The sequence below is a fragment of the Cyprinus carpio genome, chromosome A5, assembly GCF_018340385.1.
Source record: "Cyprinus carpio isolate SPL01 chromosome A5, ASM1834038v1, whole genome shotgun sequence".
NCBI classification, from domain to species: Eukaryota; Metazoa; Chordata; class Actinopteri; order Cypriniformes; family Cyprinidae; genus Cyprinus; species Cyprinus carpio.
In genome coordinates this window covers 28194784-28214391 of record NC_056576.1, presented here as the reverse complement: position 1 = coordinate 28214391, position 19608 = coordinate 28194784, and the positions used below count along the sequence as shown (strand labels likewise).

Here is a 19608-nt window from a genome sequence, read left to right as displayed (position 1 = left end):
TTACATAAACCTGTTTAAGTATTATTATTATTATTATTTTTTACATTACATACATACATTTGCTTTTAACATTATAAATGAACTCCCTCGCGTGGTCATTGGAAACCACTACAATGTGGCTTATCAAGTGATGTTAAAAAAATGAACAAATAAATTCACATATTAGGCTGAGAGTACGGTTTGGTTTTTGTGTTTGCATGTTCTATGATTAATTGTTCTGACAGATCTGACAGATGTGGAATTTGTAACTTTGTCTCCACACGTTCCAGAAATCAGCTCATTGCTCCACAAGTCACTACGGTCGTCTCTGATGTATGGCAAGCCATTTTAGCTTAAAATATTCCCAGTGTTACTAGTCGGAAACTGCATTTTTACTAGTAACAATTCATTTAGAGAGCTCTACATTTAAATTCTTACTAGTAACAATGCCAAAGAGAGAGCTCTCTAATTCAATTTTTAGTTACAATTCCATTTAGAGAGCTCTCTAATTTAATTAGAGAGCACTGCAATTGCGTTCTTACTAGGAATAATTACAATTACAGAGCTCTTTAATGCAATTTGTACTAGTAACAATTGAATTAGAGAGCTCTTTACTTCAATTAGAGAGCTCTCTAATTCGGTTTTTACTAGTAAGAATTCCAATTAGAGAGCTCTCTAATTCAGTTTTTACTAGAAAGAATTCTATTTAGAGAGCTCTCTAATTCAGTTTTTACTAGAAAGAATTCTATTTAGAGAGCTCTCTAATTCAACTGTTACTCGTAAGGACTGAATTAGAGAGCTCTGCAATTAAACATATCTTTAATGTGTTTTTATAGTAAAATTGAATTATAGAGCTCTGTAATTGCATTTTTACCTGTAAGAATGAAATTAGAGAGCTCTCTAATTCAACTGTTACTAGTAAGGACTGAATTAGAGAGCTCTTTAATTCCATTACATAGCTCTGCAATTAAACATATCTTTAATGTGTTTTTATAGTAAAATTGAATTATCTAGCTCTGTAATTGCATTTTTACCTGTAAGAATGAAATTAGAGAGCTCTCTAATCTGAATTGTTACTAGTAAAAATTTAATTAGATAGCTCTATAATTAGAATTATTACTAGTAAAAAAAATATTTAGAGAGCTCTCTAATTTAAATTGTTTCTAGTAAGGATTCAGTTGTGGAGCTCTCTGATTTAACTGTTACTAGTACAAATGCAATTACGACGAGTAACGCTGGGAATATTTTAAGCTAAAACGGCTTGCCATACTGGTGAAATGAGACACCGCTTCCTGGTGTGTGTTCATGATGAGGAGTGTGTGGGGAAGTAGCAGCATCTTCTGGGAACTTTGCTTACGCACTCCGAGCTTCAGGTAGGAAATCAAGTGAACTGTACTGTCTAGTCTAATCGGAGAAAATATTCGACTTAAATGAGGCACAGACGGGCAAGTGTCATAGAATTTGTTATAGTTGATTTGAGTAATTTCCCGATGACTCTAAGCAGACTGGATTCATGTTGCTGTATGGGCAGTGCGAGTTTACATGACAATCTGCCCTGTGCATGATTGTTAAGAGTTTTGGTATTTAGGTATATTAAGCTATAGTTAAGTTGTTTTGAATCAGTCATTGATTAATTAAGAATAAACTTAATAATTTTTCAATACTTTTTGGTAACACTTTATTTTACACGTTACATGTAGGCTATTTTGAGGAATTACAAGCAACTAACCATAAACCAAACTTTAACTCTAAGTAGGCTACGTGTTGTAAATTAAGATTATCCAGTAAAAAAAAAAAAAAAAAAAAAAAATCAAATGAAAATGGTGGTAATCATTGTTCTGAATGATTTCTAAATGTTGTGATATTTACATGACTGTTTAAAATACCATGGTGCATATACACAGTACCATGTTAAAGAAAACTTTACCATACCAGTGCACTTTTTGGTACTTTTGTGCTTGAGTAAGGACAAATGTTACACTTTTGTTCACTTTGCTGATTTGTTTTTGTTCAGTGATTCAGTTCAGAGACCACAGGAGATGCTTTAAGAGTTCTCAGCGGTCAAGAAAAACTTTGGGACACTGAAGTGAAGAAATGGCAGGTGACAAAACTACATCTGAGGATGTGCGCTCCTCCAGAGTCATCAGGGTGGTTTTCTTGGCACTGCTGCTTGACTTGCTGGGCTTCACATTAATACTTCCTCTGCTCCCCTCCATCTTGGACCACTACAGTCAAACTGGGGTGAGATCACATTTTTATGGTTATAATTTGGATGTTTTGTTGTTATAAAATCTCAAAAGGTGTTTTATTGGTTTGTTTTGTTTGTTCAACAAGAAATGCTTCTGTATTTGGCCTAGATTAGTCATGCATGCATCTAATTGTTGTTACCTTACAGAAAGGATATAAAGATCATTTATTGTACAAAAGGGAGCAGTGACTTAAGCAATTACAAACTGAATGAATGAACTTCATAAAATATGCTTTGTTCAAGATACATGTCTGTGGAAAGCCTTCCAGCTCAGAGCTGCTATTTCTCATCAAATGAAGCTCACAATGGCTTCATTCACTAGCACACACTCATTGGACTATTCCAATTAATGTGTTATACTTGGCAGTGTATAACATTTCTTCACGCTGTTACATTTTTCTCCACTGGATTGCAGCAGTTGAATGGAAACATAATAATGTGCATTGCAAAAAAAAAAAAAAAAAAAAGGTTTTCTTACTCAGCATTTTTGTATTGTTTTTCCAGTTTTAATATCTAAACACTCTTAAATCAAACTACATTTACTTTATAAGAGATCATGCAAAAAACAAGAAAAAATATGTCAGTGGATTAAGAAAAATAAACTTAATTCATAGCGGAAAATATTATTTTTTTTACCCCACTTTCTTTTCCTGTATTAAGCATAAATTGACTTAGTTCCTATATATTTTTCTGAAAACAATAATGTCTTAAGTAATTTTCCTACTGTATATTTGTAATGGAAAACAACAAAAATACTGTGTGTGTGTATAAAAATAGCTTTCACTTATAATTTTGATGTAATCTCTGCATCTACAGGACGGTGTGTATCAGTCGTTACAGAGCGTAGTGGACTGGTTCAGAGGGGCGGTTGGAGTTCCTATGGAAACGAAATATAACAGTGTTCTTTTTGGAGGTAACTTCATCACTTTGACTGATGTTCGGAGTTTCTTCAAATGCAGCACATAATTCAAATTGACGTTTGTATTGAAGACGTGTACATTGATTATCTTCGTCTCTGGTGTCTTAGGTCTGATAGGCTCTCTCTACTCTCTGCTACAATTTCTGTCATCACCCATTACTGGGGCTCTTTCAGATAAATATGGAAGAAAACCACTGCTGCTGTTAACAACTGTAAGTATAGACCACACTGACAAAACTAGATCATTATAGGGCAGGGATTCCCAAACCGTTTTGTCAGTCAAACCCCTTTGACATAAAATAGAATATATAAGTTAATATTTCAGTAATTTAACAAAATATTCAAATGTTTAAAGTGCTTTGATATTTAATTGATTTTATAAGTTAATCTTTTTTTTATTTTATAAATTATTATTTATTTATTTTTATGATTTTATTAATTATAAGCTTTTCTTAAAAAAAATAATTTTATGATTTTATTATTTGTGTGATTTTCTTTTTGTTTTTTAATCCTGTTTTGGGAACAGAATGATATAGGGTATTTTTTGTCAGATGATTTTTTTTATGGATAAATTTTTTTTTCTTATGGTAAAATGTTTCCGCCACAGGTTGAATTTGAAGATTTTTTTTTTGGGATTCCCTTTTTTACATTTTTTTTTTTTTTATTCCATGGCAGAATCGGGCTTTCATATTTTCTAGACCTAGTAGATCTGAGTACTATTTTCCTTGTTTTCCAGGTAGGTCTCATGGCATCCTACGTTCTGTGGGCTTTCTCTCACAGTTTTACCATTTTTCTGCTGTCTCGAGTGGTTGGAGGAATTTGTAAGGGTAATGTCAGCCTGTGCACTGCTATTGTGGCGGACCTGCCTTGCCCTAAAGCAAGAAACAAGGGAATGGTGAGTGAGGGTCATCATTATCTCAAATGAATGTTTTACATTTTAGCTTTTATCTCTGGAGTCATTTGAAGATTCACTGGGTTTGTTTTCTTCTGTTGTCAGGCAATGATTGGTGTTGCGTTCTCCTTGGGGTTCACACTGGGTCCATTAATGGGAGCATACTTTGCTCTGAGTCTCAAAGACACTGAGGTGTTTTATCAAGGCCCCGCCTTGCTGGCTGTCCTTTTTTCTTTAGCAGACCTGCTTTTTATTTTCTTCATGCTGCCAGAGACTTTACAAAAGGTGACAATATGCAACAACCAGAAGCTAACTTTTAATAATCTGTTTATTAAGTGATTAAAATAATGCTGTTCAGTTATGTTGTAATAATGTACTGTAAGTATGTAATTGTCAGTGAACACATTATTCAAATATGCATGGATATTTGAGTGACATTTAAAGCCAGCATGAAATGAATGAATGTCAGGATACAGAAAACAATATTTGTTGCTACTTTCGATACACTGTAATCGCTTCCTGAATGGACTTCAACATAGTTTTAATTGTTAATAGAACTGTCTTTAATTAGAAATGTAATGAATGTTTTTCACGACTCAGGGTGCATCAGAGTCTTCAGGTATTCAACACTCTGGGGATCTTCTTTACCCTGTTGCACTTTTCAATTTCACTGCCCTCACAAGAACAAAGAATGCACCATCTGAGCAAAGTGAGTCCATAAACTTTCAGCCAACGTAAAAGTCTTAAATTTGACCAGGATGAATAACTGTCACAGCAGTTGATGGTGATGATTATTTGACTTTTTTTCCACAATAGAAATGCTAAATCTTAAGGCGCTTGGATTGGTTTACTTCTCATATCTGTTTCTCTTCTCTGGGTTGGAATTCACCTTGAGTTTTCTGACACATCAGCGCTTTCAATTTTCCAGGTAAGGCCTGAATCTATAGCTAACACAACAACTTCCAATAGCTTCTAAAAAACAGCTACAGAAGGCTGTGGTTACTGCTTCTACACATCAGCTGCCTACACAGCAGCACTCAAATTGTAACATTATAAAGCACACCATTGTCTTCAACTGATAAACTGTCCGTGGCATATCTAGCTAATCGATTTTGAGCTCAGGGCCTAACTTAAGCCATGAGATGTGACTCATGAAGTTGTGACATCTTTTAAATTTATTTGCATGAGGAACAAGGAAGTTTTGGCGAATTTATTATAAATCATAAACAACCAAAGAGGACAAAGGTTGAAGTAAAGTGTAGCTGCCCCTAGGATGATATATGATTTAAATTTAACAATTAACTCTTGCACAAATGTGATTTGTTTAATCAGAACCGTGAGATACTGGTATCATTGTGTCTGACATTGTGTGTGTGTGTGTGTGTGTGTGTTTGTGTGTGTGTGTGTGTGTGTGTGTGTGTGTGTTTGTGTGTATCATAGAGCAGCTGAATCTTGTGGTCTTGCCTGAGGTTTTTAAAATGAAACTCTGCCTTCTTCTGTCATAGCATGCAGCAGGGGAAGATGTTCTTTTTTATCGGCATTACCATGGCAGTGATCCAGGGCGGATATGCCCGCAGGATCAAACCAGGTCATCAGATCCAGACTGTTAGCGTGGTAAACTCTTTCATGCATTACTCAAATTTTCTTGCAATTTTCTTGGAACTCTGAATATGATTTAATGATTAACTACTGAAAGGCCTGCACATTGTGACTACAAATTTGCTCTCATATATGTGTATTTCAGGCAATTATATCACTTATACCAGCATTCTTGCTCGTTGGAATAGCATGGAATTTGATACTGCTTTATTCTGGCTTATTTTTGTACTCTTTTGGTAAGCAAGTATGCATCTGTCAGTATACAAATGCGTTATTATTATCATCTAAATATATATATATATATATATATATATATATATATATATATATATATATATATATATATATATATATATATATATATATATATATATATATATATATATATATTTGTGTTAGTATTTGAATTTGTAATTTTTTTTCAGCTGCTGCTATTGTTGTTCCATGCCTTTCAACACAAGTGTCTGGACACGGTGGGATTTGTATTTTTTATTTTTTCCTGTATCTAGTTTTGTCTGAGATTTATTTTCATAAGTTAACCATTCTGTAGACTTTTTTAAGCATTATTTAAAAGGATAGTTCACCAAAAAATGAAAATTGACTTGCTTTCTTCTATGGTACACAAAAGAGGATATTTTTGATGTCTGTGTTGGTTTTTTAGGCTCAGCCAGTCAGAAGGGGACAGTAATGGGAATCCTTCGGAGTCTTGGAGCTTTAGCTCGAGCACTTGGACCTACTGTGGCTTCTTCCGGTAAAAAGAAAAAAAAATTAATTATTTATAATTGTAGAAAGATTAAAAAACTATTTGTATTTATGTTGACCAACACTAACTAACAGTAACTCACAATTGCAAGGAAATCATTTAAATCAGTCTGTACCTTTATTTATTGCAGTTTACAGCAAATCTTAACATTATTTTACTTTTTTTCCCCCCAGTGTACTGGTTGGCTGGAGCAGAAATATGTTTTATAATCAGTTCAACGTTCTTTATAGTCCCTCTGATTTTACTGGTCCGGCTGAGGAGACAGAAGGAGGAATGAGATCGAGAGTTTTAGGATTCACTCTTGTGTCATAAGAGGGTCAGACCTCTTTTTTCTTATTGAAAGCATTAAAGTCCACTCAAGAAAGTTCCTCTTAAAGTGTTTACAGTGAAAAACAATAAAAAGTACTTGTGCTTATGGAAATTTGTTTACTTAAATGTTAAAAAAAATACTGTAAATAGTAAGACGTATGTCACAAATGTATTTTTTACAACACTTAATTAACTCAAAAGATATGCATATGTTTATGCCTCTGTGTCAGTGATACCGTTTTATAAGAATTACATTACATGTTTGGCTTATGTAGCTATATATGCACTGGTATATGTATATTTTTATGTGTGTTTATATATCAAAATATGTGGATACTGAATGTATCTTTTCAATCAATAATAATAAAAAAAAGATTAATAAATAATGGTGATTAATGTCTGCTGGAATGCTTTATTTATCTTTCTTTTTATATTAACTTGCATGATGATTTTATTTATTTTTTACATTTATTAATTCAAATTCAACATACAAGTAAGAATAAAAACACAAACTTACTACATTTAGCTGTCAAGCCAAAGTACAATGGGAAGCAATTATATTAGTATTTAATAAGGGAAAAAAGTAAGATTATTATGAATTAATCTAATAGGGAAGAACAGGGTATATACGAAAACACATTAAGAATGAATGTCAAACATGTTCAACACTGGGAAAAATGGTGTCAAAACAATTTTCATTTAGATAATATCACTTACAAAGAAGCAGCAACATTGAATTAAACATGAAATATTGAAATAGAAAGGCTGAAATAATATTTTCTTGTAAAACGTACTCCAACAATTTTGTTTTATTCACAACCTCCAATAAATTTATTTATTGCAAATGTTTTGATTGAAATACAAATCCAATTATTGCTTAAACACATTAAACTATTGTTTACATTTCATGTATTTACAGGTATGAATGTAAAACTTACAAATAAACAAAAGTGCATTAGGTTATTTTGTCCACATTTTTGTTATTAATAAAAAAATACATAAAATATAACAATAAAAAATGAACACTTTATATAATTTCATGCAACTTTAAATAATGTAAAATATAATTTCACTATTCATTATTTTGTTAAGCAGATCGTCAGTTACATTTTAAGTCATATAAAAGACTGCAACCCATGATGTGTTGAGTAACAAGTCTTAGACCGCCTTCAAAATAAAAGTCCCCGCACCGACTGGTCTCGTTGTCAACTTTGAGCTCAATCTTTAATTATTTGGCCTACCAGTTTTACATCTGAACCGGATGTAAACCGAATGCGTCTTTTTAAAATGGAGTTTGTTAAAGGCCGGAAGGTATGAAATATTTTCCTATTTGTTGATTTTCTATGTAGTTCATCATCATGACGTGCGTGCACTAGCTACACGAGCTATCTAGAAATCCCATATGATCTGACACAGAAGAGCTGCTGAAAGCTGTCGACAGCTAAACATGCGACACACTGGCCCTCTATCATCTTATCTCACATGTAAGCTTGAATCTCAGGTGTCTTAAGAAGTTTGCTTGATGTTGTAGACAGTAGCTGGCTGCTGCTGCTAACCGATCCAATCCAGGATCATCTCTTTTACGACAGCAGTCCTGCAAAAGCCTCTTATACATTTACTTATGATCTCTTAAAATAATAAACATCGGTGTATGATCAATATTAAACCGTGTTTTTAACCGTCTGGCCCTGAAAGTGACTTTGTTTGAGTGGATTATGACATAAGAGCGGTGTTTAGTCTTTAATGTGGTTGCTGCGTCATTATTTGTCATTTACACATGGATTCAGCCTCGTTTGTTTAAAGGCAGATTTGTGCATGCTATACAGTGATTATTATTATTTTATTTTTTTTTCAAAGTGGTTATTTTATTTATTAATCTTCATTTCAGCTCATGCATGTTGTCATATCACCGGTCTGATCTTGAACCTGTCTCTGAGCTCACAGATAATGAAGGCTGGAGTTTTGGATCCTCTGAATTTGTTTGATTCATAGCCTTCCACAGCAAGAGAAAATGGAGGACCATTTAAAAAGGTAAAAATAACTGACTGTGTGGAATATGATTTTATTTACCAGTCAGAGCAAGCCAGCATTGAGAAATGATTCATTCATGTAGATTTGTGTTCAAGTTCAGTGGCCCCAAGAAGAGTTAGGGTACTAAAAATACATGAATTTCTTGATATATCATTATATATCAAACTATCAAACCAAGTGCTGTCTGCAGATGTGAGAGAATGGCATTTTTTATTCAGACCTAACTTCACTTTCCCGGGGTGACCCATACATGACAAGCAAGGGGGAAGAAACAAGATACAGTGGCCACAAATTATTAATTTGTTCCCTTGTTATGTCAAAATCAAAAAAATTTTTAAATAAACTAACAAGTGGGAATAAGTAGTCATAATTTACTCGCCTGTATATTGTTCCAAACGCATAAGAATTTGGTTAATCTTTGAGAAACGAATTTTTAATGAAACCTGAGAGGTTTCTGTCCCTCTATTGAAAGTCTGAGCAACCAAAGCTTAGATCGAAAAGGCCATAAAGGCATCGTAGTTTTATTGAAAGTCAATCGTAAATGTAAATCTTTCCATGTTTACCAGATGTGGTGTGCTTCATGTGTGTTGATCATTAGATGTAAATTAAAAAAGCCTAAATTAAACCTGTTCATCATGTAAAGCGATTAAATCTCTTCACAAGGCTTGGAGTAAATCATCAGGACTCATTTTACAATGCCTTTGTGACCATTTTGGGATCTTTTAGGAAACATCTCAGGTTTCCTTCAAAATATCTTGTGTTTCTAAGATTTACTAAAGTTATATCGGATTGGAACGACATGAGGGTGAGTAAGTGATGACAGAATTTTCACTTTTGGGTGAACTAAATGACTATGAATATTTCCGCTGGCATTTGACAGAAAGAAAGCGTAACAACACTTGTATTCATTTTGAACAGTATATATGTTTAATTGTCCAACTGCTTTTCGGGCCACTGTTCATCACATTGCATTGGAGAACTAACGAAATCAGTACTGGTTTTGACTCGTCGTGTGATTTTCAGTTTTTAACTTAAGACTTTATTGTACACAGAGCTCCATATAAAAACAAGACATGCCAGTCATCACCCGAGGACTGGTTCAAGAGGAGGCAGAGATCCGAAGACAGTCAGTATGCCGTGGCACCAAGGACAAACATCTCCAACAGCGGCTCTCACACCAACAAGTGCGCTGATCTCAAAACCCGCAGTGGTCTAAATGATGATTCAAACAAGCAAACTGGAAAGGTCTGATCCTAGTATGGCCATTTAGATGATTTGAATCTTTATTACTGTTGCACTTTTGAAAGCCTAATAAAATTTTTCAATCTTTCAGTTATTGAAAGACAACAGAGCTGAGCCTTCCTCTCAGGACAAAAGGATCAGCAGGAGATCAAAAGACAGAGGTGTTTACTCCTTTTAAGAAGACTTTTAAGAATAATTTCCTGGTTAAGTTGTAATGGGATGATTTGGTTCTGCTTCTAGGTGAGAGAGGGACCAAACCTTCTTCATACCCCACAGAGAGAGCCAAATCAGCCATTACATGTATTAGCACATTTGAAATGAAACTTGCCGATTTCCCTGAATTGGGTGATCTCACACCCAGCGACCCGACAGCAGCTTCCCTGCACCAGGAACCGTCGGTATGTGCTGCTGCAGTCATGCCAGCAGAGTGTCTCAGTTCACCAGCACCCATTTGTAAGGTAACTTTCATGCCTGGTGATTTGGGCCAAAGAACACATTTATTAAAGCACAAGCTGTTTACTTAATGAATCTTGGCAAAAATAGCTTTTTATTCTTGTTAGAATGTACCAAAACGAAGAACCAAGTCGGCACAGCAAGTCCCGTCCAGTGGAAAGTGTGACATGCCGTCAGCTATCACAGCAGGTGAAGATGTGGAAACATGCTTCAGAAATCAAAACAGACCCTATTTATTTTCTTCATACGTATCTTGCTTTGTCTAATGGTGCGTTCAAGTCCTCATGTTTACGAGTTGGGAAGTTGTAATTACGATGTCAGGTGCTTTAGTCACTTTTTTCAGGGAAAGATGCTGATGTGTCTTTTCTTTAAAAAAAAAAAATAATAATAATAATCAGAAAAATTATTTAACTTCTACAAAATGACAAATAAAATGTTTGACTTTTTTATGTTTTTATTCAATTTATGAAGGTGCTGTAAATTGAATCATTATATATTCTGTTGTAATTGTACAAAATTCTTGTATTTTGCAAATGCAGCATGCTAGTTTTATTGTGAAGGGGTGGGGGGGGAGCAATAATTTCACTCATTTCAATAACTCCCCTATATATTTTTTAACTAACACACACCTTACTCAGAAACTCAGGGCTTAAAGACAGTTTCCCGCTCACAGTTTTGACACTGTAGTGGGATTCATGTGTGTTCTGCTCATAAATATGATCTTTATGACCTGACCTGAACGCACCATTATTTTGTTTTTTTTTTTTCTTATTGAATATCCAGTTTCACTGGGAATTAAATCATATTACAGAAGTGGGTTGTACATCTTTTTAAATTAGATTTTTAAGTTAAAAATCAATCCTGAAAGAATTAAATGCATCAAATTGTTTAAACCCCAATTTGATTTAGATCGGGAAAGTGCAGTATCCAATCCCACCGGATCTTCTGCTCAGTCCTGGGCAAACATTGCTTCTCAGCCTCCCAGAGTCATCCAGAAAAGCCCCAAAGCCAACAGATTGTCTGAGGTAAACTGATGCACCCTTGATCAGCATTTTAAACATGTACTATACAAAGTAGTCACAATTTACACTTTTTTTTAAATATATATAACTGTGTCCAGGAGGATTTAACTACACAGCCAGTTGAGCAGACAGAGAAGAAGAAGAGGAAGAAAAAGAAGAAATCCAAAACCGCATCTGAGAACGCAGAGGAGACACTAGAGGAGCATCTGATACAGCAGGAGCCTCCAAAGTTTGAGGTAAAAGCTGTATGCCATCTGTGATTTGATGTTTTCTGAAATTAGATTTTAGGAGTTTTGTGTTTAAATTTCTGTTTGTTGGAAATAAATTGCTGTATAAATCAGTTATTGTAAACTAGAACAATTCACTGTTTTGCACTTCTTTTTATAATTGTTAATTCTCTTATATTCAGTAGTCATCTGACATGACAGAAGCGTAATATTGTGTGTGTTTTTTTTTAATTTATTTTTATTTATTTTTTAGGATGAAGAGGAGTTTCCAGACCTGTCTCATGCATCTGTGAGTTTATTATTTTGGCCTTAGCACCATGCCAGCAGTTCATATAAAATGTTTTAATATCAAAGACTGAAATATGCACCTGTTAATTGTACCATCTGTAATTATATTGATTCAGGAACTCAAAGGACATTCAGTAGCACAAAAAGAGGGATTGTCCCTACGTAAATCCACTACACACGCTTCTGCCTCCAGTGACACTAAGAAAACACAGGTTGGTATGTTCCCCAGTGTGATGTTTAAACTCCATCAAATCTAAAAGGATGTACAGTTGATGTGTAAATTCAAATGTAAAATGAATGATTAAATATCTGAGAAATGAGACGGTCACACATTGTAATTGCTTCTAATCACATCTTATCTCAGCAGACTAGTCAGAAGAAGTCAAAAGTTCCTGTACAGCTTGACCTTGGAAACATGCTGACCGTTCTTGAGCAGAAACAACAGTCACAAAAGTCCAAACAAGACCAGCGACCACTGACACTTTCAGGTATTTGGCTGAAATATGGAAGTCGATACTCTTTTATGCATTTAAAGACTTTTATAGGAAACTATGATGTTACTCGCTATGTGTAATAAAACAATTGCTGGTGTGTTAGTTGGAGGAGCTCTGCCTGCAGTCCACAAAGAACCTTCAGTTCAGAAAAAGCCATGGCAGCAAGAGAAGACACCGCACAACCCGCTGGACTCCACCTGTCCATTAGTGAAGAAGGGAAAGCAGCGAGAAGTTCCCAAGGCGAAAAAACCAACACCACTCAAAAGAGTGAGTCCAGTGTCCACGTAGTAGCATTTTTGCATTTATATCTGATGCAAAAATGACACTTACCTTTTGAAACCTTTTATTCTTGTGAATTTGGAATCTGTTTTTGATCAGCATTCTTAAAGATGTTTTGCAATTTGAACAATCGAGGTCATTCTTCGGGAGAGAGAGGAAAGGAAGCAGAACCGCCTGCTGGAGGAGAGAGACCCGGCCCGAGTGGCCACTGAGGCTGGTGAAAACGAAACTAGTACTAGTGAGAATCCTTCTGAAACAAGCCTCGCTGACCATGACCAACATCTTCACACAAGTATGAAACACTGTAATATATTACAGCACTGTGATACATTCACATGTCGTTGTAGGCAATTGCTGAGGTTGATCAGAATATGAAATCTTTTAGTGTTGTCTATCTTGGTAGCATCAGTGTTTTTGTTCTATGTACAGTGAAGCTGTTATCAGACATAGATGAGAAGCCCGGACTCGTTGGGACTGAGGAGTCAGAGAGTGGCCGGCCGGGTTCGCCATCTCATCAAGAGTTGGATGACAGCGTGTCAGAAAATGCAACACTAAAATCCTGGAATCCCAATTCCAATCCCAATCTTCCCAAAATCCACAGCAGGAAGTTCAGAGAGTAGGAAAAAAGGCTTGAATTTGTGTTTAAATAAAAAGGGTTCCTCCTCCCCAAAATAAAAATGTTGTCTTTAATCACGTACCCTCATGTCGTTCCAAACCCGTAAAAGCTTAGTTTGTCTTCGGAACACAAATTAAAATATTTTTGATTCATTCCGACAGCTCTCTGACGCTCCCATAGTCAGCAAAGTAATTAACACGATCAACGTCCAGAAACGTAGTAAGGTCAAGGTAAAATAGTCCATGTGACAGCTGACACAGAACAACATACTTTAAGTTCAGTGGATACTCTCCAAAAGAGTATGCTGTTCTGTGTCAGCTGCACCACGTGGATACATTGTTTTTGTTCAAATCAAAGCAAAAATAAACATACAAAACTAAATCCGCGTGGCGCAGCTGACACAGAACAGCATACGTTGTTTACGTTCGGTAGATACTCTCCAAAATGGCGCTACAGTGCCACAGATTAGATGAGTTGTTGAATAAAGTCGTTATTTTTGTTTTCTTTGCGTACAAAAAGTATTCTCGTAGCTTCGTAAAATTACGGTCGGACCCCTGATGTCACATGGACTATTTTATCGATCTCATTACTACGTTTTTGGACGTTGATCGTGTTAATTACATTGCTGTCTATGGGAGGGTGAGAGATCTGTCAAAAATGCATCAAAAATACCTTAATTTGTGTTCCGAAGACGGATGAAGCTTTTGTGGGTTTGGAACGACATGGGGGTAAGTGATTAAAGACAACATTTTCATTTTGGGGTGGAGTAACCCTTAAATGCCTAATTTTAAGTTATAGAAAATAAATTTGAGAAGTAATAACATATATAATTATAATATTAAATTAATAAAAAATAATATTAATGAATAATAATACTATATATTATTGTTTTTTATATTACTTTATAGACAATGTATTTCTTTGTGCTAATTCTACAGCTACTGCAACCAGGTGCTTAGAAAAGATGTAGATGAATGTGTGAGCAGCTTACTGAAGGAGCTGGTGAGGTTTCAGGATCGTCTTTTTCAGAAAGACCCCATGAAGGCCAGGATGAAGCGCAGGCTGGTCATGGGCCTACGAGAGGTGCTGAAACACCTCAAACTCAGGAAGGTCAAGTGTGTTATCATCTCGCCCAACTGTGAACGTATTCAGTCCAAAGGTAAAGTGAGTTCACAGCACCGAACTCACATTTCCATTCATATTGCAGCTGTAATTGTTGCTGATGGAGGGCCTGTTGTGTTAATGTAGGCGGTCTAGATGAGGCTCTACACACGATCATCGACACATGCCGGGATCAAGGCATCCCATTTGTGTTTGCCTTGTCACGGAAGGCGCTGGGCCGCTGTGTTAATAAAGCTGTCCCTGTCAGCTTGGTGGGAATCTTTAACTATGATGGCGCACAGGTAAGCAGCAGAAGTTTCTGGTTATAGTTGTGGTAAATATCTAATTTGGTGCACTTTGCCAATTTCTCTTTATTTAATGGCCACAGGATCACTATCACAAAATGATTGAGTTATCGGCTGATGCCAGGAAGGCCTATGAGGTGATGATTGCAAATCTGGAGGCTGCATCACCGGAAGAGGAGGAGGAGCAACAGGAGGTGGAGCCATCAAGAGAACCTTCTGGAACTGAAGAGCCAGAGTACAGTACGTCCTAAATAAAGACCTAAAAATAGCATGAATTTATTGCTTTTGCATGCAATACTGCAATTTCATTATCCTTTTAGTTAACTATTCTGTTAAACTACTCCATTAACTGTTAAATATGTAAATGTGTAACTTAGCTGCTTTGTTTATAGGTAGGTTAGCCATGCATGTATACACTCAAGAGCATTTTTGTAAAACGATATCTGTATGGTGGTTGGTCGATATGTGTAACGTGAGATAAAAGAAAAAAACAGATCAAAAGGGACAGTAGAGACTTTTCAAAATTCTGTTCTTTTGAAGTTTTGTTCATCAGTGAATCCTGGAGAAAATACATCATGGTTTACATAAAAAATATTAAGCAGTAACTGTTTTCAACATTGATACTAAGAAATGATTGTTGAGCATTAAGTCATCACATTAGAATGATTTCTGAAGGATCATGTGACACTAAAGACTGGAGTAATGACTGCTGATCAGCTTTGCATTTACATTTAAATTCCATTTTAAAATGTATCCACATAGAAAATTATTTTAAACTGTAACAATATTTTTTAATGAAATTTTTTTTTCATAAATACCAGGCACAAAATAGGCAAATATTGATTGAATAATCAGCTACAATGAGTTTTTTTTTTTTTTAAAACATCATTAAAGTGCAAATCATTTGTTACATGTGACGTGAAAACTAATTATCCACTCACTCCATTTTGGATTCACTTATTAATTTTGCTTGTGTTTCTCAGTTAAAATCTGGAAGAAAATGCTGGAAAAAGATTACAACCACCCTTTCCTGAATTTCGAGGACCAGTTCTCATCCATTTCTATTGGTTCAGAGCAGCTGCTGGATGACCATGAAGGAAGTTGATGGAAGTACACCGACGAATGAGACAAAATGTCTGTTTTTGTTTGTTTGCAGCGCTTAGGTCACGCTTCTGTGACACGGAAACCAATTACTAGTGTTTCCAACCCCGCGTGAGCCCTGTGAAATAAGTTAGGAATAGCTTGAAGTACCAAATGTGCCTGTCTAGAGGATTTTATTAAAAAATGTAAACCGTAAAATGTTCCTGTAACCTGGAATGGTGTATTAAATCAAGAGGCTTAAAATAGAGAACAGCTCTTGACTAAAAATATTTTCGTAACGATATCACGTACTTAGTTTGACATTTCCACAGTCTGAATGGTGAATATTTTTGCAAATAACTAATATCCCTCTATTTCTATTAAAATAAGTGTAGTAGTTTGATAAAATGATAGAAGCAATCTGAACGACTTAATTTATGTACATGATTACACTTGTAAATAATATATAAATCAAATCATTTTCCTTCTCTAGTTGAATGCAGTTTAACTGATCATGACCACTGTGTTTGCAGCCCACGTGTTGTCATTATTGGCAGGGTGCCATTAATTCTGAAGGCTCATAAAGCAAATGATTGTTACGACCGTGAACTGTTTGTGGGAATACCTCTCCTTTCTAGAACTTATTAAACATCACTTACCTAAATCATAGTCCTCACTTTTAATTTATAACTTCCCTCTGGCTGTTCCTCAACACTAGCTGAACCATTAATACGGAGTGCTCAAGGTGGTTCTCCTTCAAATTCTCAGTGTTCATTTAGCTCTATGCCGTTATGCTGTAACTGCTGTTAATAGGGAATGTGTGTGTGTTATGCAGTTGTGTAGTACTCAGTGGTTTATGGCATATATGTGAAGCATAGAGCTAATAATTCAAAACTTCACTAAGCAGCAACAAATCATTTTCACAAATAAACCTTTTCCCCTGCTTATGTGTGTTTTCAGAATGTTGACTATGGGACCAAAAAACAACTTTGTGATTGTGAAGGTTTTCTCTAGTATTTGCAATAAATTCATTGCAATAAATGATGATCTTGTGTCAAAACTGTCCTTCCTTGAAATACCATTATAAATTAATTAATATAAATCAGAAATGAATCTGTAGTGTAGTGTAGTTCACCCCTCAAAAATAAAAATCCTGTCATCGTCTACTGACCCTTGAGCTGTTGTTCTTCTGCTGAGCACAAAACAAGATACTTTGAAGAATGTTGGTAACCAAATAGTTTTCTGGTCCTCATTGATGTCGTAAATTTTTCTGTAATATGGTACAAAGTTAATGGGAACCAGTATCTGTTTGGTTACCAACATTCTTCAAAATATTTTGTGTTCAACGGAAGAAAGAAACTCATAAAGAAACAACTTGAGGGTGAGTAAATCATGACATTTTTCATTTAAATTTTTGGGTGAACTATTGCATTAAAGGGATAGTTCACTCAAAAATGAAACTTCTGTCTTCAGTTACTCGCCTTCATGTCATTACAAACCCACAAGACTATTGTTCATCTTCAAAACCTGAGACTTGAATGTCCTTTCACCCAAACATGTTACCAATCAAAAAGTTCATAAAGAGATTGTTAGACATCCACATGAATAGAGCAATTTAATCCAAGTCTCTTAAAGAGCCATGATCACTACATAATGAACAGATTTAATTTAGGCTTTTATTCATGTATAAACATTGATCAACAAACAAACAGAGCACATATAGTAAACTGCTCAATCCATATGCATTACTTTTATGAAAAAAGTTTAGCTGAAATAGTCCATTGGAGGGACAGAAATTTCATTGAATATATCTTCATTTGTGTTTTGATGCTGAACAAATGTCTTTGAAATGTTTGAAATGACATGAGCATGAGTAAATGATGACCAAATTTTCATTTTTGGGTGAACTATTCCTTTAAATTTCATTAGTGGATAAAACACACCATCACATCTAACCACCACAAAAATTGGAAAAATGGATGCTTTTACTTACAGGCTACTTGAGAATGTGAAAAGAATGTTAACTGATCTGGATTAAAACCACCACTTCTTGGTTGAACCAGTCCTCTGAAAATGCTGCTTTCAGGATTTATTCATCTTTGATTTAAGAAAATGTTCGACTTTTTGGATATATAACTCTTTATTATTTAGTTTAAGACAACTTATAAAAAAAATTGCAGAACTGGTGTTTACTATAATGTTATGGTAAAAAATAAAATCATTCATAACTTTTCAGTGATTTTCTCTGGACAATGTCCAGTAGTGGATAGAAAACTGAAATACACATGCCACTGTCAGTGAATGAATGTGAGGGACTCGAGCTAGAAACACCAATGCACCCCCGTGCTAACAGGTTTTACATAACGTTATATTTAATTTCTTGCAGTATTGTACATCTTAAGCATCACATAGTTACATAAACAAAATACATATAATGTACCACAGTGGGTGATATAAAAACAAATGGCTTGCATTCTAATTTAAACTACACAGAAAAGCTGCACAATAGTTCTAGCATTTTCTTTCATGCCGAACTAAATGTTTGTCCTTGTATAGTGTTAAGTCAATGTTTTACTTAAAGTAACTCTTTACTGCTGCACTACAGACCATAAATGTTCCATGATGAGACCAGCTGACCCATCTGTGTCTGCCGCTGTGACTAGCTTCTCTGAGGCGCTCTATATAAAGTGGAAAAAGGTCACTGCCCTTGTGTTTGGTTAAGCTTTGACAAACCTTGTGCGCCAGAGGTTTATGACATTAGTCTTACTTCTAGATAGATACTGTTTTTACGAGTGTCCAAGTTCAGTTCAGAAAATGCATTTTGAGTGATGCTGTCTGTATATGCAAAAATGAGTTAATATTGATGACTATTTGAACATTAAACCAGTGTTATAAATCAAGATTAAATCAAGTATAAATAAAACAGATTGTGAGCGACATGCAATTTGTGGATGTATAGTTCAATAAATACACTGTCATCATCATCATTAGTTGTTTTGACCAAAGAAATCTCACACTTTTTATATTCATAGTATCATTGTGAATAAATATACAAAAGGAACTATGAAAACTCTTAATAATAATCAAACTTTGAAAGATCAGGAGCAGCAGGGATTTAGAAAAGTGCCAGGTCTCTAGAGAAAGTGGCAGAAACTCCAGTGGGATGTTTTGTGTGTGTTTGCTATGAGGTAGAAGGTTGTAGAAACATTCTGAAAGGTTTAACAATTACTATAATGATCTTTAGTGGGGTATTTTTTAACAGCTGTTGGTCGATGTGTAATGGTTTGGAATGACGCTGCCTTTAAAAACTAATTTTCGACCCATTACTGCAGCTTTCTGTGGTTTAGCCTGAATCAGCCACAGAAACTGTTCTGTATTTGTGCAAACTGTACAGTTGTGCAGATTGACAGATAGAAGGTAACGGGTGCGTTTCCCAAAAGCATCATTAGCCAAATATGGTTGCAAGTTCAACTGCTCCCAACATAGTTCAACAATTTGCTGTTTCCGGAAACCACAGATCCAACAAACATTCAAAAATAGCATCGCAAAATTGTATGTTCTGTAGTTACAATCATAGTGTCTATGACATATGGACTTTAAAAGATCATGCTCAGCAAGCTGACAGTACAATCTGTATCTCTTTCCATTCCATGTTATATATATATATATATATATATATATATATATGTGTGTGTGTGTGTGTGTGTGTGTGTGTGTGTGTGTGTGTGTGTGTGTGTGTGTGTGTGTGTGTGTGTGTGTGT

At 35.1% G+C, this 19608-nt stretch overlaps 2 protein-coding genes across 8 annotated transcripts; both read left to right on the top strand.

The window, feature by feature from the left end:
* Positions 1–1193: 1193 nt before the first annotated feature.
* Positions 1194–7099, top strand: mfsd10 (major facilitator superfamily domain containing 10). 2 transcript variants are annotated; one of them, XM_042756722.1, is made up of 13 exons: positions 1194–1352; positions 1994–2220; positions 3044–3140; positions 3255–3358; positions 3883–4041; positions 4144–4323; positions 4639–4747; positions 4855–4966; positions 5544–5652; positions 5783–5873; positions 6063–6110; positions 6299–6388; positions 6574–7099. In XM_042756722.1, exons 2-13 carry the CDS (start codon positions 2074–2076, stop codon positions 6675–6677), a joined length of 1350 nt encoding a protein of 449 aa, XP_042612656.1. In that variant the 5' UTR covers positions 1194–1352; positions 1994–2073; the 3' UTR covers positions 6678–7099. The 2 variants fall into 2 exon arrangements, with proteins under 2 accessions (XP_042612656.1, XP_042612657.1); XM_042756723.1 differs by lacking the exon at positions 4144–4323.
* A 774-nt stretch (positions 7100–7873) lies between these two features.
* LOC109106598 (selenocysteine insertion sequence-binding protein 2-like) lies at positions 7874–16894 on the top strand. 6 transcript variants are annotated; one of them, XM_042756717.1, is made up of 19 exons: positions 7890–8020; positions 8126–8193; positions 8654–8740; positions 9793–9985; positions 10074–10143; positions 10223–10440; positions 10543–10624; positions 11345–11460; positions 11556–11693; positions 11938–11973; positions 12089–12184; positions 12337–12460; positions 12570–12733; positions 12881–13037; positions 13175–13361; positions 14300–14520; positions 14610–14764; positions 14851–15007; positions 15751–16894. In XM_042756717.1, the coding sequence occupies exons 3-19, from the start codon at positions 8721–8723 to the stop codon at positions 15870–15872; spliced, it is 2256 nt and encodes a 751-aa protein (XP_042612651.1). In that variant the 5' UTR covers positions 7890–8020; positions 8126–8193; positions 8654–8720; the 3' UTR covers positions 15873–16894. The 6 variants fall into 6 exon arrangements, with proteins under 6 accessions (XP_042612650.1, XP_042612653.1, XP_042612651.1 ...); XM_042756716.1 differs by lacking the exon at positions 8126–8193 and having other exon boundaries at positions 7874–8020; XM_042756719.1 differs by lacking the exon at positions 8126–8193 and having other exon boundaries at positions 7877–8020; positions 8598–8740.
* The last annotated feature ends 2714 nt before the right edge of the window (positions 16895–19608 follow it).